At 54.9% G+C, this 24,855-nt stretch overlaps 1 protein-coding gene across 4 annotated transcripts in view; it reads left to right on the forward strand.

The window, feature by feature from the left end:
• Positions 1-23,880, forward strand: part of WDR3 (WD repeat domain 3) — a 41,583-nt gene extending 17,703 nt beyond the window's left edge. Inside the window, exons 24-26 of one of the 4 annotated variants that reach the window (XM_083171476.1) lie at positions 21,038-21,081; positions 21,499-21,627; positions 23,487-23,880. In XM_083171476.1, coding sequence (XP_083027602.1) covers positions 21,038-21,081; positions 21,499-21,627; positions 23,487-23,709 — 396 coding nt within the window. In that variant the 3' untranslated portion in view covers positions 23,710-23,880. The remainder of the gene's footprint in view (positions 1-21,037; positions 21,082-21,498; positions 21,628-23,486) is intronic. The other 3 variants (XM_083171473.1, XM_083171474.1, XM_083171475.1) reach the window with 3 other exon arrangements.
• The last annotated feature ends 975 nt before the right edge of the window (positions 23,881-24,855 follow it).

The raw sequence follows: 24,855 nt of genomic DNA on the forward strand, positions 1-24,855 counted from the left end.
CTAGGACACATCCGGTGCTGTCAGCCATCATTGGCTGTGCATGATCACATGACTGTTACTGAGAGAGGGGACCGCCCATGTACTGGCAGAAGCATGCTCAGTGAGCTGCTAGGACACATCCGGTGCTGTCAGCTGTCATTAGCTCTGCATGATCACATGACTGTTACTGAGAGAGGGGACCGCCCATGTACTGGCAGAAGCATGCTCAGTGAGCTGCTAGGACACATCCGATGCTGTCAGCCTCCATTGGCTCTGCATGATCACATGACTGTTACTGAGAGAGGGGACCGCCCATGTACTGGCAGAAGCATGCTCAGTGAGCTGCTAGGACACATCCGGTGCTGTCAGCTGTCATTGGCTCTGCATGATCACATGACTGTTACTGAGAGAGGGGACCGCCCATGTACTGGCAGAAGCATGCTCAGTGAGCTGCTAGGACACATCCGGTGCTGTCAGCTGTCATTGGCTCTGCATGATCACATGACTGTTACTGAGGGGACCGCCCATGTACTGGCAGAAGCATGCTCAGTGAGCTGCTAAGACACATCCGATGCTGTCAGCCAGCATTGGCTCTGCATGATCACATGACTGTTACTGAGAGAGGGGACCGCCCATGTACTGGCAGAAGCATGTTCGGTGAGCTGCTAGGACACATCCGATGCTGTCAGCTGTCATTGGCTCTGCATGATCACATGACTGTTACTGAGAGAGGGGACCGCCCATGTACTGGCAGAAGCATGCTCAGTGAGCTGCTAGGACACATCCGGTGCTGTCAGCCGTCATTGGCTGTGCATGATCACATGACTGTTACTGAGAGAGGGGACCGCCCATGTACTGGCAGAAGCATGCTCAGTGAGCTGCTAGGACACATCCGGTGCTGTCAGCTTTCATTGGCTCTGCATGATCACATGACTGTTACTGAGAGAGGGGACCGCCTATGTACTGGCAGAAGCATGCTCAGTGAGCTGCTAGGACACATCCGGTGCTGTCAGCCATCATTGGCTGTGCATGATCACATGACTGTTACTGAGAGAGGGGACCGCCCATGTACTGGCAGAAGCATGCTCAGTGAGCTGCTAGGACACATCCGATGCTGTCAGCTGTCATTGGCTCTGCATGATCACATGACTGTTACTGAGAGAGGGGACCGCCCATGTACTGGCAGAAGCATGCTCAGTGAGCTGCTAGGACACATCCGGTGCTGTCAGCCTCCATTGGCTCTGCATGATCACATGACTGTTACTGAGAGAGGGGACCGCCCATGTACTGGCAGAAGCATGCTCGGTGAGCTGCTAGGACACATCCGATGCTGTCAGCTGTCATTGGCTGTGCATGATCACATGACTGTTACTGAGAGAGGGAACCGCCCATGTACTGGCAGAAGCATGCTCAGTGAGCTGCTAGGACACATCTGATGCGGTCAGCCATTATTTGCTCTGCATGATCACATGACTTTTACTGAGAGAGGGGATCGCCAATGTACTGGCAGAAGCATGCTCAATGAGCTGCTAGGACACATCCGATGCCGTCAGCCTCCATTGGCTCTGCATGATCACATGACTGTTACTGAGAGAGGGAACCGCCCATGTACTGGCAAAAGCATGCTCAGTGAGCTGCTAGGACATATCCGATGCTGTCAGCCGTCATTGGCTGTGCATGATCACATGACTGTTACTGAGAGAGGGAACCGCCCATGTACTGGCAGAAGCATGCTCGGTGAGCTGCTAGGACACATCCGATGCTGTCAGCCATTATTTGCTCTGCATGATCACATGACTTTTACTGAGAGAGGGGATCGCCAATGTACTGGCAGAAGCATGCTCAGTGAGCTGCTAGGACACATCCGATGCTGTCAGCCGTCATTGGCTATGCATGATCACATGACTGTTACTGAGAGAGGGGATCGCCAATGTACTGGCAGAAGCATGCTCAGTGAGCTGCTAGGACACATCCGGTGCTGTCAGCCGTCATTGGCTCTGCATGATCACATGACTGTTACTGAGAGAGGGGACCGCCCATGTACTGGCAGAAGCATGCTCAGTGAGCTGCTAGGACACATCCGATGCGGTCAGCCGTAATTGGCTCTGCATGATCACATGACTGTTACTGAGAGAGGGGACCGCCCATGTACTGGCAGAAGCATGCTCAGTGAGCTGCTAGGACACATCCGATGCTGTCAGCCGTCATTGGCTCTGCATGATCACATGACTGTTACTGAGAGAGGGGACCGCCCATGTACTGGCAGAAGCATGCTCAGTGAGCTGCTAGGACACATCCGATGCTGTCAGCTGTCATTGGCTCTGCATGATCACATGACTGTTACTGAGAGAGGGGACCGCCCATGTACTGGCAGAAGCATGCTCAGTGAGCTGCTAGGACACATCCGGTGCTGTCAGCCTTCATTGGCTCTGCATGATCACATGACTGTTACTGAGAGAGGGGACCGCTCATGTACTGGCAGAAGCATGCTCAGTGAGCTGCTAGGACACATCCGGTGCTGTCAGCTGTCATTGGCTCTGCATGATCACATGACTGTTACTGAGAGAGGGAACCGCCCATGTACTGGCAGAAGCATGCTCAGTGAGCTGCTAGGACACATCCGATGCTGTCAGCCATTATTGGCTCTGCATGATCACATGACTGTTACTGAGAGAGGGGACCGCCCATGTACTGGCAGAAGCATGCTCAGTGAGCTGCTAGGACACATCCGGTGCTGTCAGCCGTCATTGGCTCTGCATGATCACATGACTGTTACTGAGAGAGGGGACCGCCCATGTACTGGCAGAAGCATGCTCGGTGAGCTGCTAGGACACATCCGGTGCTGTCATTGGCTCTGCATGATCACATGACTGTTACTGAGAGAGGGGACCGCCCATGTACTGGCAGAAGCATGCTCAGTGAGCTGCTAGGACACATCCGATGCTGTCAGCCGTCATTGGCTGTGCATGATCACATGACTGTTACTGAGAGAGGGGACCGCCCATGTACTGGCAGAAGCATGCTCGGTGAGCTGCTAGGACACATCCGGTGCTGTCAGCCATCATTGGCTGTGCATGATCACATGACTGTTACTGAGAGAGGGGACCGCCCATGTACTGTCAGAAGCATGCTCAGTGAGCTGCTAGGACACATCCGATGCGGTCAGCCATTATTGGCTCTGCATGATCACATGACTGTTACTGAGAGAGGGGACCGCCCATGTACTGGCAGAAGCATGCTCAGTGAGCTGCTAGGACACATCCGATGCTGTCAGCCGTCATTGGCTGTGCATGATCACATGACTGTTACTGAAAGAGGGGACCACCCATGTACTGGCAGAAGCATGCTCAGTGAGCTGCTAGGACACATCCGATGCGGTCAGCCGTCATTGGCTCTGCATGATCACATGACTGTTACTGAGAGAGGGGACCGCCCATGTACTGGCAGAAGCATGCTCAGTGAGCTGCTAGGACACATCCGATGCTGTCAGCCGTTATTGGCTCTGCATGATCACATAACTGTTACTGAGAGAGGGGACCGCCCATGTACTGGCAGAAGCATGCTCAGTGAGCTGCTAGGACACATCCGGTGCTGTCAGCCGTCATTGGCTCTGCATGATCACATGACTGTTACTGAGAGAGGGGACCGCCCATGTACTGTCAGAAGCATGCTCAGTGAGCTGCTAGGACACATCCGGTGCTGTCAGCCATTATTGGCTGTGCATGATCACATGACTGTTACTGAGAGAGGGGACCGCCCATGTACTGGCAGAAGCATGCTCAGTGAGCTGCTTGGACACATCCGATGCGGTCAGCCGTCATTGGCTCTGCATGATCACATGACTGTTACTGAGAGAGGGGACCGCCCATGTACTGGCAGAAGCATGCTCGGTGAGCTGCTAGGACACATCCGGTGCTGTCATTGGCTCTGCATGATCACATGACTGTTACTGAGAGAGGGGACCGCCCATGTACTGGCAGAAGCATGCTCGGTGAGCTGCTAGGACACATCCGATGCTGTCAGCCGTCATTGGCTGTGCATGATCACATGACTGTTACTGAGAGATTGAACCGCCCATGTACTGGCAGAAGCATGCTCGGTGAGCTGCTAGGACACATCCGATGCGGTCAGCCGTCATTGGCTGTGCATGATCACATGACTGTTACTGAGAGAGGGAACCGCCCATGTACTGGCAGAAGCATGCTCAGTGAGCTGCTAGGACATATCCGATGCTGTCAGCCGTCATTGGCTGTGCATGATCACATGACTGTTACTGAGAGAGGGAACCGCCCATGTACTGGCAGAAGCATGCTCGGTGAGCTGCTAGGACACATCCGATGCTGTCAGCCATTATTTGCTCTGCATGATCACATGACTTTTACTGAGAGAGGGGATCGCCAATGTACTGGCAGAAGCATGCTCAATGAGCTGCTAGGACACATCCGATGCCGTCAGCCTCCATTGGCTCTGCATGATCACATGACTGTTACTGAGAGAGGGAACCGCCCATGTACTGGCAGAAGCATGCTCAGTGAGCTGCTAGGACATATCCGATGCTGTCAGCCGTCATTGGCTGTGCATGATCACATGACTGTTACTGAGAGAGGGAACCGCCCATGTACTGGCAGAAGCATGCTCGGTGAGCTGCTAGGACACATCCGATGCTGTCAGCCATTACTTGCTCTGCATGATCACATGACTTTTACTGAGAGAGGGGATCGCCAATGTACTGGCAGAAGCATGCTCAGTGAGCTGCTAGGACACATCCGATGCTGTCAGCCGTCATTGGCTATGCATGATCACATGACTTTTACTGAGAGAGGGAACCGCCCATGTACTGGCAGAAGCATGCTCAGTGAGCTGCTAGGACACATCCGATGCTGTCAGCCATTATTGGCTCTGCATGATCACATGACTGTTACTGAGAGAGGGGACCGCCCATGTACTGTCAGAAGCATGCTCGGTGAGCTGCTAGGACACATCCGGTGCTGTCAGCCGTCATTGGCTCTGCATGATCACATGACTGTTACTGAGAGAGGGGACCGCCCATGTACTGGCAGAAGCATGCTCAGTGAGCTGCTAGGACACATCCGGTGCTGTCAGCCGTCATTGGCTCTGCATGATCACATGACTGTTACTGAGAGAGGGGACCGCCCATGTACTGGCAGAAGCATGCTCGGTGAGCTGCTAGGACACATCCGGTGCTGTCATTGGCTCTGCATGATCACATGACTGTTACTGAGAGAGGGGACCGCCCATGTACTGGCAGAAGCATGCTCAGTGAGCTGCTAGGACACATCCGATGCTGTCAGCCACCATTGGCTGTGCATGATCACATGACTGTTACTGAGAGAGGGGACCGCCCATGTACTGGCAGAAGCATGCTCAGTGAGCTGCTAGGACACATCCGGTGCTGTCAGCCGTCATTGGCTGTGCATGATCACATGACTGTTACTGAGAGAGGGGACCGCCCATGTACTGGCAGAAGCATGCTCGGTGAGCTGCTAGGACACATCCGGTGCTGTCAGCCATCATTGGCTGTGCATGATCACATGACTGTTACTGAGAGAGGGGACCGCCCATGTACTGTCAGAAGCATGCTCAGTGAGCTGCTAGGACACATCCGATGCGGTCAGCCATTATTGGCTCTGCATGATCACATGACTGTTACTGAGAGAGGGGACCGCCCATGTACTGGCAGAAGCATGCTCAGTGAGCTGCTAGGACACATCCGATGCTGTCAGCCCTCATTGGCTGTGCATGATCACATGACTGTTACTGAAAGAGGGGACCACCCATGTACTGGCAGAAGCATGCTCAGTGAGCTGCTAGGACACATCCGATGCGGTCAGCCGTCATTGGCTCTGCATGATCACATGACTGTTACTGAGAGAGGGGACCGCCCATGTACTGGCAGAAGCATGCTCAGTGAGCTGCTAGGACACATCCGATGCTGTCAGCCGTTATTGGCTCTGCATGATCACATGACTGTTACTGAGAGAGGGGACCGCCCATGTACTGGCAGAAGCATGCTCAGTGAGCTGCTAGGACACATCCGGTGCTGTCAGCCGTCATTGGCTCTGCATGATCACATGACTGTTACTGAGAGAGGGGACCGCCCATGTACTGTCAGAAGCATGCTCAGTGAGCTGCTAGGACACATCCGGTGCTGTCAGCCATTATTGGCTGTGCCTGATCACATGACTGTTACTGAGAGAGGGGACCGCCCATGTACTGGCAGAAGCATGCTCGGTGAGCTGCTAGGACACATCCGATGCTGTCAGCCAGCATTGGCTCTGCATGATCACATGACTGTTACTGAGAGAGGGGACCGCCCATGTACTGGCAGAAGCATGCTCGGTGAGCTGCTAGGACACATCCGATGCTGTCAGCTGTCATTGGCTCTGCATGATCACATGACTGTTACTGAGAGAGGGGACCGCCCATGTACTGGCAGAAGCATGCTCAGTGAGCTGCTAGGACACATCCGGTGCTGTCAGCCGTCATTGGCTGTGCATGATCACATGACTGTTACTGAGAGAGGGGACCGCCCATGTACTGGCAGAAGCATGCTCAGTGAGCTGCTAGGACACATCTGATGCGGTCAGCCATTATTGGCTCTGCATGATCACATGACTGTTACTGAGAGAGGGGACCGCCCATGTACTGGCAGAAGCATGCTCAGTGAGCTGCTAGGACACATCCGGTGCTGTCAGCCTCCATTGGCTCTGCATGATCACATGACTGTTACTGAGAGAGGGGACCGCCCATGTACTGGCAGATGCATGCTCAGTGAGCTGCTAGGACACATCCGGTGCTGTCAGCCGTCATTGGCTCTGCATGATCACATGACTGTTACTGAGAGAGGGGACCGCCCATGTACTGGCAGAAGCATGCTCGGTGAGCTGCTAGGACACATCCGGTGCTGTCAGCTGTCATTGGCTCTGCATGATCACATGACTGTTACTGAGAGAGGGGACCGCCCATGTACTGGCAGAAGCATGCTCGGTGAGCTGCTAGGACACATCCGATGCGGTCAGCCGTCATTGGCTCTGCATGATCACATGACTGTTACTGAGAGAGGGGACCGCCCATGTACTGGCAGAAGCATGCTCGGTGAGCTGCTAAGACACATCCGATGCTGTCAGCCAGCATTGGCTCTGCATGATCACATGACTGTTACTGAGAGAGGGGACCGCCCATGTACTGGCAGAAGCATGCTCGGTGAGCTGCTAGGACACATCCGATGCTGTCAGCTGTCATTGGCTCTGCATGATCACATGACTGTTACTGAGAGAGGGGACCGCCCATGTACTGGCAGAAGCATGCTCAGTGAGCTGCTAGGACACATCCGGTGCTGTCAGCCATCATTGGCTGTGCATGATCACATGACTGTTACTGAAAGAGGGGACCACCCATGTACTGGCAGAAGCATGCTCAGTGAGCTGCTAGGACACATCCGGTGCTGTCAGCCGTCATTGGCTCTGCATGATCACATGACTGTTACTGAGAGAGGGGACCGCCCATGTACTGGCAGAAGCATGCTCAGTGAGCTGCTAGGACACATCCGGTGCTGTCAGCTGTCATTGGCTCTGCATGATCACATGACTGTTACTGAGAGAGGGGACCGCCCATGTACTGGCAGAAGCATGCTCAGTGAGCTGCTAGGACACATCCGATGCTGTCAGCCGTCATTGGCTGTGCATGATCACATGACTGTTACTGAGAGAGGGGACCGCCCATGTACTGGCAGAAGCATGCTCAGTGAGCTGCTAGGACACATCCGATGCTGTCAGCCAGCATTGGCTCTGCATGATCACATGACTGTTACTGAGAGAGGGAACCGCCCATGTACTGGCAGAAGCATGCTCAGTGAGCTGCTAGGACACATCCGGTGCTGTCAGCCAGCATTGGCTGTGCATGATCACATGACTGTTACTGAGAGAGGGGAACGCCCATGTACTGGCAGAAGCATGCTCAGTGAGCTGCTAGGACACATCCGATGCTGTCAGCCAGCATTGGCTGTGCATGATCACATGACTGTTACTGAGAGAGGGGACCGCCCATGTACTGGCAGAAGCATGCTCAGTGAGCTGCTAGGACACATCCGATGCTGTCAGCCGTCATTGGCTCTGCATGATCACATGACTGTTACATAGAGGGAACCACCCATGTACTGGCAGAAGCATGCTCAGTGAGCTGCTAGGACACATCCGATGCTGTCAGCCATCATTGGCTGTGCATGATCACATGACTGTTACTGAGAGAGGGGACCGCCCATGTACTGGCAGAAGCATGCTCAGTGAGCTGCTAGGACACATCTGATGCTGTCAGCTGTCATTGGCTGTGCATGATCACATGACTGTTACTGAGAGAGGGGACCGCCCATGTACTGGCAGAAGCATGCTCAGTGAGCTGCTAGGACACATCTGATGCTGTCAGCTGTCATTGGCTGTGCATGATCACATGACTGTTACTGAGAGAGGGGACCGCCCATGTACTGGCAGAAGCATGCTTAGTGAGCTGCTAGGACACATCCGATGCTGTCAGCTGTCATTGGCTCTGCATGATCACATGACTGTTACTGAGAGAGGGGACCGCCCATGTACTGGCAGAAGCATGCTCAGTGAGCTGCTAGGACACATCTGATGCGGTCAGCCGTCATTGGCTCTGCATGATCACATGACTGTTACTGAGAGAGGGGACCGCCCATGTACTGGCAGAAGCATGCTCAGTGAGCTGCTAGGACACATCCGGTGCTGTCAGCTGTCATTGGCTGTGCATGATCACATGACTGTTACTGAGAGAGGGAACCGCCCATGTACTGGCAGAAGCATGCTCAGTGAGCTGCTAGGACACATCCGGTGCTGTCAGCCACCATTGGCTCTGCATGATCACATGACTGTTACTGAGAGAGGGGACCGCCCATGTACTGGCAGAAGCATGCTCAGTGAGCTGCTAGGACACATCCGGTGCTGTCAGCCGTCATTGGCTCTGCATGATCACATGACTGTTACTGAGAGAGGGGACCGCCCATGTACTGGCAGAAGCATGCTCAGTGAGCTGCTAGGACACATCCGATGCTGTCAGCCACCATTGGCTGTGCATGATCACATGACTGTTACTGAGAGAGGGGACCGCCCATGTACTGGCAGAAGCATGCTCAGTGAGCTGCTAGGACACATCCGATGCGGTCAGCCATTATTGGCTCTGCATGATCACATGACTTTTACTGAGAGAGGGGATCGCCCATGTACTGGCAGAAGCATGCTCAGTGAGCTGCTAGGACACATCCGATGCTGTCAGCTGTCATTGGCTGTGCATGATCACATGACTGTTACTGAGAGAGGGGACCGCCCATGTACTGGCAGAAGCATGCTCAGTGAGCTGCTAGGACACATCCGATGCTGTCAGCTGTCATTGGCTCTGCATGATCACATGACTGTTACTGAGAGAGGGGACCGCCCATGTACTGGCAGAAGCATGCTCGGTGAGCTGCTAGGACACATCCGGTGCTGTCAGCCGTCATTGGCTGTGCATGATCACATGACTGTTACTGAGAGAGGGGACCGCCCATGTACTGGCAGAAGCATGCTCAGTGAGCTGCTAGGACACATCCGGTGCTGTCAGCCGTCATTGGCTCTGCATGATCACATGACTGTTACTGAGAGAGGGGACCGCCCATGTACTGGCAGAAGCATGCTCAGTGAGCTGCTAGGACACATCCGGTGCTGTCAGCTGTCATTGGCTCTGCATGATCACATGACTGTTACTGAGAGAGGGGACCGCCCATGTACTGTCAGAAGCATGCTCAGTGAGCTGCTAGGACACATCCGGTGCTGTCAGCCGTCATTGGCTCTGCATGATCACATGACTGTTACTGAGAGAGGGGACCGCCCATGTACTGGCAGAAGCATGCTCAGTGAGCTGCTAGGACACATCCGGTGCTGTCATCCGTCATTGGCTCTGCATGATCACATGACTGTTACTGAGAGAGGGGACCACCCATGTACTGGCAGAAGCATGCTCGGTGAGCTGCTAGGACACATCCGGTGCTGTCATTGGCTCTGCATGATCACATGACTGTTACTGAGAGAGGGGACCGCCCATGTACTGGCAGAAGCATGCTCAGTGAGCTGCTAGGACACATCCGATGCTGTCAGCCACCATTGGCTGTGCATGATCACATGACTGTTACTGAGAGAGGGGACCGCCCATGTACTGGCAGAAGCATGCTCAGTGAGCTGCTAGGACACATCCGATGCGGTCAGCCATTATTGGCTCTGCATGATCACATGACTGTTACTGAGAGAGGGGACCGCCCATGTACTGGCAGAAGCATGCTCAGTGAGCTGCTAGGACACATCCGATGCGGTCAGCCGTCATTGGCTCTGCATGATCACATGACTGTTACTGAGAGAGGGGACCGCCCATGTACTGGCAGAAGCATGCTCGGTGAGCTGCTAGGACACATCCGGTGCTGTCATTGGCTCTGCATGATCACATGACTGTTACTGAGAGAGGGGACCGCCCATGTACTGGCAGAAGCATGCTCAGTGAGCTGCTAGGACACATCCGGTGCTGTCAGCCGTCATTGGCTCTGCATGATCACATGACTGTTACTGAGAGAGGGGACCGCCCATGTTCTGGCAGAAGCATGCTCAGTGAGCTGCTAGGACACATCCGGTGCTGTCAGCCATCATTGGCTGTGCATGATCACATGACTGTTACTGAGAGAGGGGACCGCCCATGTACTGGCAGAAGCATGCTCGGTGAGCTGCTAGGACACATCCGATGCCGTCAGCCTCCATTGGCTCTGCATGATCACATGACTGTTACTGAGAGAGGGGACCGCCCATGTACTGGCAGAAGCATGCTCAGTGAGCTGCTAGGACACATCCGATGTGGTCAGCCATCATTGGCTGTGCATGATCACATAACTTTTACTGAGAGAGGGGACCGCCCATGTACTGGCAGAAGCATGCTCAGTGAGCTGCTAGGACACATCCGATGCTGTCAGCCGTCATTGGCTGTGCATGATCACATGACTGTTACTGAGAGAGGGAACCGCCCATGTACTGGCAGAAGCATGCTCGGTGAGCTGCTAGGACACATCCGATGCGGTCAGCCGTCATTGGCTGTGCATGATCACATGACTGTTACTGAGAGAGGGAACCGCCCATGTACTGGCAGAAGCATGCTCGGTGAGCTGCTAGGACACATCCGATGCTGTCAGCCGTCATTGGCTCTGCATGATCACATGACTGTTACTGAGAGAGGGGACCGCCCATGTACTGGCAGAAGCATGCTCAGTGAGCTGCTAGGACACATCCGATGCTGTCAGCCGTCATTGGCTGTGCATGATCACATGACTGTTACTGAGAGAGGGAACCGCCCATGTACTGGCAGAAGCATGCTCGGTGAGCTGCTAGGACACATCCGATGCGGTCAGCCGTCATTGGCTGTGCATGATCACATGACTGTTACTGAGAGAGGGAACCGCCCATGTACTGGCAGAAGCATGCTCAGTGAGCTGCTAGGACACATCCGATGCTGTCAGCCGTCATTGGCTGTGCATGATCACATGACTGTTACTGAGAGAGGGGACCGCCCATGTACTGGCAGAAGCATGCTCAGTGAGCTGCTAGGACACATCCGGTGCTGTCAGCTGTCATTGGCTCTGCATGATCACATGACTGTTACTGAGAGAGGGAACCGCCCATGTACTGGCAGAAGCATGCTCAGTGAGCTGCTAGGACACATCCGATGCTGTCAGCTGTCATTGGCTCTGCATGATCACATGACTGTTACTGAGAGAGGGAACCGCCCATGTACTGGCAGAAGCATGCTCAGTGAGCTGCTAGGACACATCCGATGCTGTCAGCTGTCATTGGCTCTGCATGATCACATGACTGTTACTGAGAGAGGGAACCGCCCATGTACTGGCAGAAGCATGCTCAGTGAGCTGCTAGGACACATCCGATGCTGTCAGCCGTCATTGGCTCTGCATGATCACATGACTGTTACTGAGAGAGGGAACCGCCCATGTACTGGCAGAAGCATGCTCGGTGAGCTGCTAGGACACATCCGATGCGGTCAGCCGTCATTGGCTGTGCATGATCACATGACTGTTACTGAGAGAGGGAACCGCCCATGTACTGGCAGAAGCATGCTCAGTGAGCTGCTAGGACACATCCGATGCTGTCAGCCGTCATTGGCTGTGCATGATCACATGACTGTTACTGAGAGAGGGGACCGCCCATGTACTGGCAGAAGCATGCTCAGTGAGCTGCTAGGACACATCCGATGCGGTCAGCCGTCATTGGCTGTGCATGATCACATGACTGTTACTGAGAGAGGGAACCGCCCATGTACTGGCAGAAGCATGCTCGGTGAGCTGCTAGGACACATCCGATGCTGTCAGCCGTCATTGGCTCTGCATGATCACATGACTGTTACTGAGAGAGGGAACCGCCCATGTACTGGCAGAAGCATGCTCGGTGAGCTGCTAGGACACATCCGATGCGGTCAGCCGTCATTGGCTGTGCATGATCACATGACTGTTACTGAGAGAGGGAACCGCCCATGTACTGGCAGAAGCATGCTCAGTGAGCTGCTAGGACACATCCGATGCTGTCAGCCGTCATTGGCTGTGCATGATCACATGACTGTTACTGAGAGAGGGGACCGCCCATGTACTGGCAGAAGCATGCTCAGTGAGCTGCTAGGACACATCCGGTGCTGTCAGCTGTCATTGGCTCTGCATGATCACATGACTGTTACTGAGAGAGGGAACCGCCCATGTACTGGCAGAAGCATGCTCGGTGAGCTGCTAGGACACATCCGATGCGGTCAGCCGTCATTGGCTGTGCATGATCACATGACTGTTACTGAGAGAGGGAACCGCCCATGTACTGGCAGAAGCATGCTCAGTGAGCTGCTAGGACACATCCGATGCTGTCAGCCGTCATTGGCTGTGCATGATCACATGACTGTTACTGAGAGAGGGAACCGCCCATGTACTGGCAGAAGCATGCTCGGTGAGCTGCTAGGACACATCCGATGCGGTCAGCCGTCATTGGCTGTGCATGATCACATGACTGTTACTGAGAGAGGGAACCGCCCATGTACTGGCAGAAGCATGCTCGGTGAGCTGCTAGGACACATCCGATGCTGTCAGCCGTCATTGGCTCTGCATGATCACATGACTGTTACTGAGAGAGGGGACCGCCCATGTACTGGCAGAAGCATGCTCGGTGAGCTGCTAGGACACATCCGATGCTGTCAGCCGTCATTGGCTGTGCATGATCACATGACTGTTACTGAGAGAGGGAACCGCCCATGTACTGGCAGAAGCATGCTCGGTGAGCTGCTAGGACACATCCGATGCGGTCAGCCGTCATTGGCTGTGCATGATCACATGACTGTTACTGAGAGAGGGGACCGCCCATGTACTGGCAGAAGCATGCTCAGTGAGCTGCTAGGACACATCCGATGCTGTCAGCCGTCATTGGCTGTGCATGATCACATGACTGTTACTGAGAGAGGGAACCGCCCATGTACTGGCAGAAGCATGCTCAGTGAGCTGCTAGGACACATCCGGTGCTGTCAGCTGTCATTGGCTCTGCATGATCACATGACTGTTACTGAGAGAGAGAACTGCCCATGTACTGGCAGAAGCATGCTCAGTGAGCTGCTAGGACACATCCGATGCTGTCAGCCGTCATTGGCTGTGCATGATCACATGACTGTTACTGAGAGAGGGGACCGCCCATGTACTGGCAGAAGCATGCTCGGTGAGCTGCTAGGACACATCCGATGCTGTCAGCCGTCATTGGCTCTGCATGATCACATGACTGTTACTGAGAGAGGGGACCGCCCATGTACTGGCAGAAGCATGCTCGGTGAGCTGCTAGGACACATCCGATGCTGTCAGCCGTCATTGGCTGTGCATGATCACATGACTGTTACTGAGAGAGGGAACCGCCCATGTACTGGCAGAAGCATGCTCGGTGAGCTGCTAGGACACATCCGATGCGGTCAGCCGTCATTGGCTGTGCATGATCACATGACTGTTACTGAGAGAGGGAACCGCCCATGTACTGGCAGAAGCATGCTCGGTGAGCTGCTAGGACACATCCGATGCTGTCAGCCGTCATTGGCTGTGCATGATCACATGACTGTTACTGAGAGAGGGGACCGCCCATGTACTGGCAGAAGCATGCTCAGTGAGCTGCTAGGACACATCCGGTGCTGTCAGCCGTCTTTTGCTCTGCATGATCACATGACTTTTACTGAGAGAGGGGACCGCCCATGTACTGGCAGAAGCATGCTCGGTGAGCTGCTAGGACACATCCGATGCTGTCAGCCATTATTTGCTCTGCATGATCACATGACTTTTACTGAGAGAGGGGATCGCCCATGTACTGGCAGAAGCATGCTCAGTGAGCTGCTAGGACACATCCGATGCTGTCAGCTGTCATTGGCTCTGCATGATCACATGACTGTTACTGAGAGAGGGGACCGCCCATGTACTGGCAGAAGCATGCTCGGTGAGCTGCTAGGACACATCCGGTGCTGTCAGCCGTCATTGGCTGTGCATGATCACATGACTGTTACTGAGAGAGGGGACCGCCCATGTACTGGCAGAAGCATGCTCAGTGAGCTGCTAGGACACATCCGGTGCTGTCAGCCAGCATTGGCTGTGCATGATCACATGACTGTTACTGAGAGAGGGGACCGCCCATGTACTGGCAGAAGCATGCTCAGTGAGCTGCTAGGACACATCCGGTGCTGTCAGCCAGCATTGGCTGTGCATGATCACATGACTGTTACTGAGAGAGGGGACCGCCCATGTACTGGCAGAAGCATGCTCGGTGAGCTGCTAGGACACATCCGGTGCTGTCAGCCAGCATTGGCTCTGCATGATCACATGACTGTTACTGAGAGAGGGGACCGCCCATGTACTGGCAGAAGCATGCTCGGTGAGCTGCTAGGACACATCCGGTGCTGTCAGCCGTCATTGGCTCTGCATGATCACATGACTGTTACTGAGAGAGGGGACCGCCCATGTACTGGCAGAAGCATGCTCAGTGAGCTGCTAGGACACATCCGGTGCTGTCAGCCAGCATTGGCTCTGCATGATCACATGACTGTTACTGAGAGAGGGGACCGCCCATGTACTGGCAGAAGCATGCTCGGTGAGCTGCTAGGACACATCCGGTGCTGTCAGCCACCATTGGCTCTGCATGATCACATGACTGTTACTGAGAGAGGGGACCGCCCATGTACTGGCAGAAGCATGCTCAGTGAGCTGCTAGGAAATATCCGGTGCTGTCAGCCGTCATTGGCTGTGCATGATCACATGACTGTTACTGAGAGAGGGGACCGCCCATGTACTGGCAGAAGCATGCTCAGTGAGCTGCTAGGACACATCCGATGCTGTCAGCTGTCATTGGCTGTGCATGATCACATGACTGTTACTGAGAGAGGGGACCGCCCATGTACTGGCAGAAGCATGCTCGGTGAGCTGCTAGGACACATCCGATGCGGTCAGCCATTATTGGCTCTGCATGATCACATGACTGTTACTGAGAGAGGGGACCGCCCATGTACTGGCAGAAGCATGCTCAGTGAGCTGCTAGGACACATCCGATGCTGTCAGCTGTCATTGGCTGTGCATGATCACATGACTGTTACTGAGAGAGGGGACCGCCCATGTACTGGCAGAAGCATGCTCAGTGAGCTGCTAGGACACATCCGATGCTGTCAGCCGTCATTGGCTCTGCATGATCACATGACTGTTACTGAGAGAGGGGACCGCCCATGTACTGGCAGAAGCATGCTCAGTGAGCTGCTAGGACACATCCGATGCTGTCAGCCGTCATTGGCTGTGCATGATCACATGACTGTTACTGAGAGAGGGGACCGCCCATGTACTGTCAGAAGCATGCTCAGTGAGCTGCTAGGACACATCCGGTGCTGTCAGCCGTCATTGGCTCTGCATGATCACATGACTGTTACTGAGAGAGGGGACCGCCCATGTACTGGCAGAAGCATGCTCAGTGAGCTGCTAGGACACATCCGATGCTGTCAGCCACCATTGGCTGTGCATGATCACATGACTGTTACTGAGAGAGGGGACCGCCCATGTACTGGCAGAAGCATGCTCAGTGAGCTGCTAGGACACATCCGATGCGGTCAGCCATTATTGGCTCTGCATGATCACATGACTGTTACTGAGAGAGGGGACCGCCCATGTACTGGCAGAAGCATGCTCAGTGAGCTGCTAGGACACATCCGGTGCTGTCAGCTGTCATTGGCTCTGCATGATCACATGACTGTTACTGAGAGAGGGGACCGCCCATGTACTGGCAGAAGCATGCTCAGTGAGCTGCTAGGACACATCCGATGCTGTCATTGGCTCTGCATGATCATATGACTGTTACTGAGAGAGGGGGCCGCCCATGTACTGGCAGAAGCATGCTCAGTGAGCTGCTAGGACACATCCGGTGCTGTCAGCCGTCATTGGCTCTGCATGATCACATGACTGTTACTGAGAGAGGGGACCGCCCATGTACTGGCAGAAGCATGCTCAGTGAGCTGCTAGGACACATCCGGTGCTGTCAGCCATCATTGGCTGTGCATGATCACATGACTGTTACTGAGAGAGGGGACCGCCCATGTACTGGCAGAAGCATGCTCGGTGAGCTGCTAGGACACATCCGATGCCGTCAGCCTCCATTGGCTCTGCATGATCACATAACTTTTACTGAGAGAGGGGACCGCCCATGTACTGGCAGAAGCATGCTCAGTGAGCTGCTAGGACACATCCGGTGCTGTCAGCCGCCATTGGCTCTGCATGATCACATGACTGTTACTGAGAGAGGGGACCGCCCATGTACTGGCAGAAGCATGCTCAGTGAGCTGCTAGGACACATCCGATGCGGTCAGCCACCATTGGCTGTGCATGATCACATGACTGTTACTGAGAGAGGGGACCGCCCATGTACTGGCAGAAGCATGCTCAGTGAGCTGCTAGGACACATCCGATGCTGTCAGCCACCATTGGCTGTGCATGATCACATGACTGTTACTGAGAGAGGGGACCGCCCATGTACTGGCAGAAGCATGCTCAGTGAGCTGCTAGGACACATCCGATGCGGACAGCCGTCATTGGCTCTGCATGATCACATGACTGTTACTGAGAGAGGGGACTGCCCATGTACTGGCAGAAGCATGCTCAGTGAGCTGCTAGGACACATCCGATGCTGTCAGCCAGCATTGGCTGTGCATGATCACATGACTGTTACTGAGAGAGGGGACCGCCCATGTACTGGCAGAAGCATGCTCGGTGAGCTGCTAGGACACATCCGGTGCTGTCATTGGCTCTGCATGATCACATGACTGTTACTGAGAGAGGGGACCGCCCATGTACTGGCAGAAGCATGCTCAGTGAGCTGCTAGGACACATCCGGTGCTGTCAGCCATCATTGGCTGTGCATGATCACATGACTGTTACTGAGAGAGGGGACCGCCCATGTACTGGCAGAAGCATGCTCGGTGAGCTGCTAGGACACATCCGATGCTGTCAGCCATTATTTGCTCTGCATGATCACATGACTGTTACTGAGAGAGGGGATCGCCCATGTACTGGCAGAAGCATGCTCAGTGAGCTGCTAGGACACATCCGATGCTGTCAGCTGTCATTGGCTGTGCATGATCACATGACTGTTACTGAGAGAGGGGACCGCCCATGTACTGGCAGAAGCATGCTCAGTGAGCTGCTAGGACACATCCGGTGCTGTCAGCCGTCATTGGCTCTGCATGATCACATGACTGTTACTGAGAGAGGGGACCGCCCATGTACTGGCAGAAGCATGCTCAGTGAGCTGCTAGGACACATCCGATGCTGTCAGCTGTCATTGGCTCTGCATGATCATATGACTGTTACTGAGAGAGGGGACCGCCCATGTACTGGCAGAAGCATGCTCGGTGAGCTGCTAGGACACATCCGGTGCTGTCAGCCGTCATTGGCTCTGCATGATCATATGACTGTTACTGAGAGAGGGGACCGCCCATGTACTGGCAGAAGCATGCTCAGTGAGCTGCTAGGACACATCGGATGCTGTCAGCTGTCATTAGCTCTGCATGATCACATGACTGTTACTGAGAGAGGGGACCGCCCATGTACTGGCAGAAGCATGCTCAGTGAGCTGCTAGGACACATCCGGTGCTGTCAGCTGTCATTGGCTCTGCATGATCACATGACTGTTACTGAGAGAGGGAACCGCCCATGTACTGGCAGAAGCATGCTCAGTGAGCTGCTAGGACACATCCGATGCTGTCAGCCGTCATTGGCTGTGCATGATCACATGACTTACTGAGAGAGGGGACCGCCCATGTACTGGCAGAAGCATGCTCAGTGAGCTGCTAGGACACATCCGGTGCTGTCAGCCGTCATTGGCTCTGCATGATCACATGACTGTTACTGAGAGAGGGGACCGCCCATGTACTGGCAGAAGCATGCTCAGTGAGCTGCTAGGACACATCCGGTGCTGTCAGCTGTCATTGGCTCTGCATGATCACATGACTGTTACTGAGAGAGGGAACCGCCCATGTACTGGCAGAAGCATGCTCGGTGAGCTGCTAGGACACATCCGGTGCTGTCAGCCGTCATTGGCTCTGCATGATCACATGACTGTTACTGAGAGAGGGAACCGCCCATGTACTGGCAGAAGCATGCTCGGTGAGCTGCTAGGACACATCCGATGCGGTCAGCCATTATTGGCTCTGCATGATCACATGACTGTTACTGAGAGAGGGGACCGCCCATGTACTGGCAGAAGCATGCTCAGTGAGCTGCTAGGACACATCCGATGCTGTCAGCCGTCATTGGCTGTGCATGATCACATGACTGTTACTGAGAGAGGGAACCGCCCATGTACTGGCAGAAGCATGCTCAGTGTGCTGCTAGGACACATCCGGTGCTGCCAGCCGTCATTGGCTGTGCATGATCACATGACTGTTACTGAGAGAGGGGACCGCCCATGTACTGGCAGAAGCATGCTCAGTGAGCTGCTAGGACACATCTGATGCTGTCAGCCATTATTGGCTCTGCATGATCACATGACTGTTACTGAGAGAGGGGACCGCCCATGTACTGGCAGAAGCATGCTCAGTGAGCTGCTAGGACACATCCGGTGCTGTCAGCCGTCATTGGCTGTGCATGATCACATGACTGTTACTGAGAGAGGGGACCGCCCATGTACTGGCAGAAGCATGCTCAGTGAGCTGCTAGGACACATCCGGTGCTGTCAGCCGTCATTGGCTGTGCATGATCACATGACTGTTACTGAGAGAGGGGACCGCCCATGTACTGGCAGAAGCATGCTCGGTGAGCTGCTAGGACACATCCGGTGCTGTCAGCCAGCATTGTCTGTGCATGATCACATGACTGTTACTGAGAGAGAGAACTGCCCATGTACTGGCAGAAGCATGCTCAGTGAGCTGCTAGGACACATCCGATGCTGTCAGCCGTCATTGGATCTGCATGATCACATGACTGTTACTGAGAGAGGGGACCGCCCATGTACTGGCAGAAGCATGCTCGGTGAGCTGCTAGGACACATCCGGTGCTGTCAGCCTCCATTGGCTCTGCATGATTACATGACTGTTACTGAGAGAGGGGACCGCCCATGTACTGGCAGAAGCATGCTCGGTGAGCTGCTAGGACACATCCGGTGCTGTCAGCCGTCATTGGCTCTGCATGATCACATGACTGTTACTGAGAGAGGGGACCGCCCATGTACTGGCAGAAGCATGCTCGGTGAGCTGCTAGGACACATCCGGTGCTGTCAGCCGTCATTGGCTCTGCATGATCACATGACTTTTACTGAGAGAGGGGACCGCCCATGTACTGGCAGAAGCATGCTCAGTGAGCTGCTAGGACACATCCGGTGCTGTCAGCCGTCATTGGCTCTGCATGATCACATGACTGTTACTGAGAGAGGGAACCGCCCATGTACTGGCAGAAGCATGCTCGGTGAGCTGCTAGGACACATCCGATGCGGTCAGCCATTATTGGCTCTGCATGATCACATGACTGTTACTGAGAAAGGGGATCGCCCATGTACTGGCAGAAGCATGCTTAGTGAGCTGCTAGGACACATCCGGTGCTGTCAGCCACCATTGGCTCTGCATGATCACATGACTGTTACTGAGAGAGGGGACCGCCCATGTACTGGCAGAAGCATGCTCAGTGAGCTGCTAGGACACATCCGGTGCTGTCAGCCGTCATTGGCTCTGCATGATCACATGACTGTAACTGAGAGAGGGGACCGCCCATGTACTGGCAGAAGCATGCTCAGTGAGCTGCTAGGACACATCCGGTGCTGTCAGCCGTCATTGGCTCTGCATGATCACATGACTGTTACTGAGAGAGGGGACCGCCCATGTACTGGCAGAAGCATGCTCAGTGAGCTGCTAGGACACATCCGATGCTGTCAGCCATCATTGGCTATGCATGATCACATGACTGTTACTGAGAGAGGGGACCGCCCATGTACTGGCAGAAGCATGCTCAGTGAGCTGCTAGGACACATCGGATGCTGTCAGCTGTCATTAGCTTTGCATGATCACATGACTGTTACTGAGAGAGGGGACCGCCCATGTACTGGCAGAAGCATGCTCAGTGAGCTGCTAGGACACATCCGATGCTGTCAGCCGTCATTGGCTATGCATGATCACATGACTGTTACTGAGAGAGGGGATCGCCCATGTACTGGCAGAAGCATGCTCAGTGAGCTGCTAGGACACATCGGATGCTGTCAGCTGTCATTAGCTCTGCATGATCACATGACCGACCCCAGTGTACTGTTCACAAGGACATAGTGCTGCAGGATCTAGAGCCCCCTGCTGGCTAATTTGTGTGTGTCTTAGATTTAACGTCCGTCTGTATCCACATATCCACAGGTTGTGGTGAATTGCCTATAGGAATTCACCACAACCTTCCTTTGTACCTTATACGGTATTAACCTCTCCCCTTCTTTCCCCACAGTCCGCAGATTATGTTCTGGATGTAATAAAGAAAGTGAAGTCCAGGTATGTGGCCCTCAGGCGATGCAGGATCCTGCCACTGATTATACATAGATATCCCAGTGTCAGTGATGGGAAAGAATCATTCGGGTTTATTACTCATTGTGTAGAATGTCCATATAAGAGAAGGTTGCAGATTCTCATTGACCTCATGCAGCAAGGTCCTTACACTACTGTATCTGGCCAGCAGGTGTCAGTGTTGCAGTTACTCTCAGGGGAAGAGCTGTTCTCTATCCAGTGACACCTGCTGGCTGGAGGATAGTATTACAGGTCAGTCACATGGATCATGGTAATACCCTGTAGGTGCAGATCTCCCGATCTCAGCAGTGAGGGCAGGGGCAATAGCTTCCAGGCTGTAGCTGGGTGGATGGTTGGGGTCTGAGTGTTGGGTTAGCCTTCTCTGACTGACTTGTGTTTGTGCAGCGAGCTGGAGGAGTCTCTCCTGGTTCTCCCATTCTCCTATGTTCCGGATCTGCTGGCTCTCTTCAGGGATTACATCCGGAGCAGTCAGAATGTGGAGCTGATCTGTCGCTGCCTCTTCTTCCTACTCAGGTCAGTGCTCGGCCAGCTGCTGCCGCATCATGTAGGGAAGGTGGTGTGCATGATGGGCCGGGGCACGTGTAGGGAAATGTGGCGTGCGCCCTGCGCTGGGGCACGTGCAGGGAGGGTGGCGTGCACGCTGGGCTGGGAAACATGCAGGGAAGATGTGGTGGTGTGTGCTGAGCCGGGGTACGTATAGGGAAGGTGGCGTGCGTCCTGCGCTGGGGCATGTGTAGGGAGGGTGGCGTGCACGCTGGGCCCAGGGCATGTGCAAGGAGGGTGGCGTGTATCCAGGACTGGGGCTCGTGTAGGGAGGGTGGTGTGCACGCTGAGCTGGGGCATGTGTAGGGAGAGTGGCGTGCACGATGGGCCCAGGGCATGTGTAGGGAAATGTGGTGTGCGCCCTGCGCTGGGGCACGTGTACAGAGGGTGGCGTGCACGCTGGTCAGGGGCATGTGTAGGGAGGGTGGTGTGCGCCCTGTGCTGGGGCATGTTTAGGGAGGGTGGCGTGCACGCTGGGCTGGGAAACATGCAGGGAAGATGTGGTGGTGTGTGCTGAGCTGGGGTACGTATAGGGAAGGTGGCGTGCGTCCTGCGCTGGGGCATGTGTAGGGAGGGTGGTGTGCACGCTGGGCTGGGGCACGTGTAGAAGTGCGCTGGGGCAAGTGTAGGGAAGGGTGGCATGCACGCTGCGCCGGGGCACGTGTAGGGAGGGTGGCGTGCATGCTGGGCTGGGGCACATATAGGGAAGGTGGCATGCATGGTTGGCGGGGGGATTGCCTGGGCTGCTGCGTGTAGGCTACCTTAATGGGTCTTTTGTTTGTGTATAGGATTTATTCTTCAGGACACGTCAGGGGCCACAGGCTAACGCTGGGTAGTTTGAGTGGGAGAGAGCTTCCAGCACCCAAGAGGTTAAACTTCTTCTGCACCAGGCTCCTCCCCTCCTCCTCTACCCCACCTCCAGGCCAGGCAGCTCAGTTTTTTTGGTGCTGGCAGGAGCCAGCACCATAGAGGGGGGCTGCTATATGCAGCTTTCATTTTGAATTTTAATTATTTTATTTTTACACCGACTTTGGTCAATGACAGAGCAGCAGCGCAGGGGTTCTGTTAGACACCAGCGCTGCTGCTCCGTCACCTCGGCCCGGCGACTGCAGCACCACGCATCGGTGTGTGACCGCAGCCATCCCCGGGCACTCCGGAGACACAGCCACAGGTCGGACCTGGGAAAGCAGCACATGCCAGGAGGTAAGATGCTCCCAGTAGGGAGCGAGTACTATATAATGCTGCTGAGCAGCCAGACGTTGGGGACAGCCCAACGGGCATGCGGGTGGCTGGGCCACCAGGGAGATTTGTGTGTGGGCAGCAGCAGGGCCGCCCAGTAAGCACCGGATCCCCGCCGCTATACCGGCGCTGCATGAGGCAGATCCCTGGCAGCCATTTCCCATGGGGACAGTATGCTGCACATCCCACAGCCGATTCCCGCCCTCTACTCATGCAGCCAGGGACACAGAGGCAGTAGAAGTTTAACCTTTTGCGTACTGGAATGCACTCTCTCCCACTCCACTACCCAGTGTTAGCCCTGTGGCCCCTGACGTCCTCAAAGAAAGAGATTTAACAGGTAGGACATTAATCTCCTTATGTGATAGAGTACTTGTGTTGGGGTAACATGGGCTGGTCCCGGGGTGACGTGTGTGAACCAGATGGCTAATGGAATGCTGGCTCATAGATATCTGTATGGGGGATACGTTGGATATTTGGGGTGCAGGTATGTTTGAGTACATATTGATATACACAGAGGGAGACAGATATTGGGGTTTGGATGCTGTTCCCGTTATACATTAGGATTACCACATTGTCCTCTCCTGTTACAGGATTCATTTTGGGCAAATCACCAGTAACCAGATGCTCCTGGGGGTCATTGAAGACCTGAAGAACTGCACGATCTCTCGGGTGACGGATGTTCAGGTAAGAGACTGGTTTCCCTTATGCTCCACCCATTCACACTGCACAGCAAGACGGCAACGAACCGGTAAGAACTCTGCTTTTTCCCCGGCTCGGATTGCCGCGTTGCTACCGGTTAGCTGTAACCGGTAACTCCTTTCACGTTGCACTAATCACCGGGTAGAACCGGCAAGGAACCGTTTTTATCAGTCTTAATTACTATGTATGCACTCTTCCCACCCCACCATGCCTTTCTGGGGTCCTCATGCCGCACTCTATACTCTCCTCCCTCCCTGGGGTCCTCATGCCGCACTCTATGCTCTCCCCCTCCCTCCCTGGGGTCCTCATGCCGCACTCTATGCTCTCCCCCCTCCCTCCCTGGGGTTCTCATGCCGCACTCTATGCTCTCCCCCCCTCCCTCCCTGGGGTTCTCATGCCGCACTCTATGCTCTCCCCCCTCCCTCCCTGGGGTCCTCATGCCGCACTCTATGCTCTCCCCCCTCCCTCCTTGGGGTCCTCATGGCGCACTCTATGCTCTCCCCCCTCCCTCCCTGGGGTCCTCATGGCGCACTCTATGCTCTCCCCCTCCCTCCCTGGGGTCCTCATGCCGCACTCTATGCTCTCCCCCCTCCCTCCCTGGGGTTCCTCATGCCGCACTCTATGCTCTCCCCCCCTCCCTCCCTGGGGTCCTCATGCCGCACTCTATGCTCTCCCCCCTCCCTCCCTGGGGTCCTCATGCCGCACTCTATGCTCTCCCCCCTCCCTCCCTGGGGTCCTCATGGCCGCACTCTATGCTCTCCCCCCTCCCTCCCTGGGGTCCTCATGCCGCACTCTATGCTCTCCCCCCCTCCCTCCCTGGGGTCCTCATGCCGCACTCTATGCTCTCCCCCCTCCCTCCCTGGGGTCCTCATGCCGCACTCTATGCTCTCCCCCCCTCCCTCCCTGGGGTCCTCATGCCGCACTCTATGCTCTCCCCCCCTCCCTCCCTGGGGTTCCTCATGCCGCACTCTATGCTCTCCCCCCTCCCTCCCTGGGGTTCTCATGCCGCACTCTATGCTCTCCCCCCCTCCCTCCCTGGGGTCCTCATGCCGCACTCTATGCTCTCCCCCCTCCCTCCCTGGGGTCCTCATGCCGCACTCTATGATCTCCCCCCTCCCTCCCTGGGGTCCTCATGCCGCACTCTATGATCTGCCCCCTCCCTCCCTGGGGTCCTCATGCCGCACTCTATGCTCTCCCCCCTCCCTCCCTGGGGTCCTCATGCCGCACTCTATGCTCTCCCCCCCTCCCTCCCTGGGGTTA

The sequence above is a fragment of the Crinia signifera genome, chromosome 2, assembly GCF_055691185.1.
Source record: "Crinia signifera chromosome 2, ASM5569118v1, whole genome shotgun sequence".
NCBI classification, from domain to species: Eukaryota; Metazoa; Chordata; class Amphibia; order Anura; family Myobatrachidae; genus Crinia; species Crinia signifera.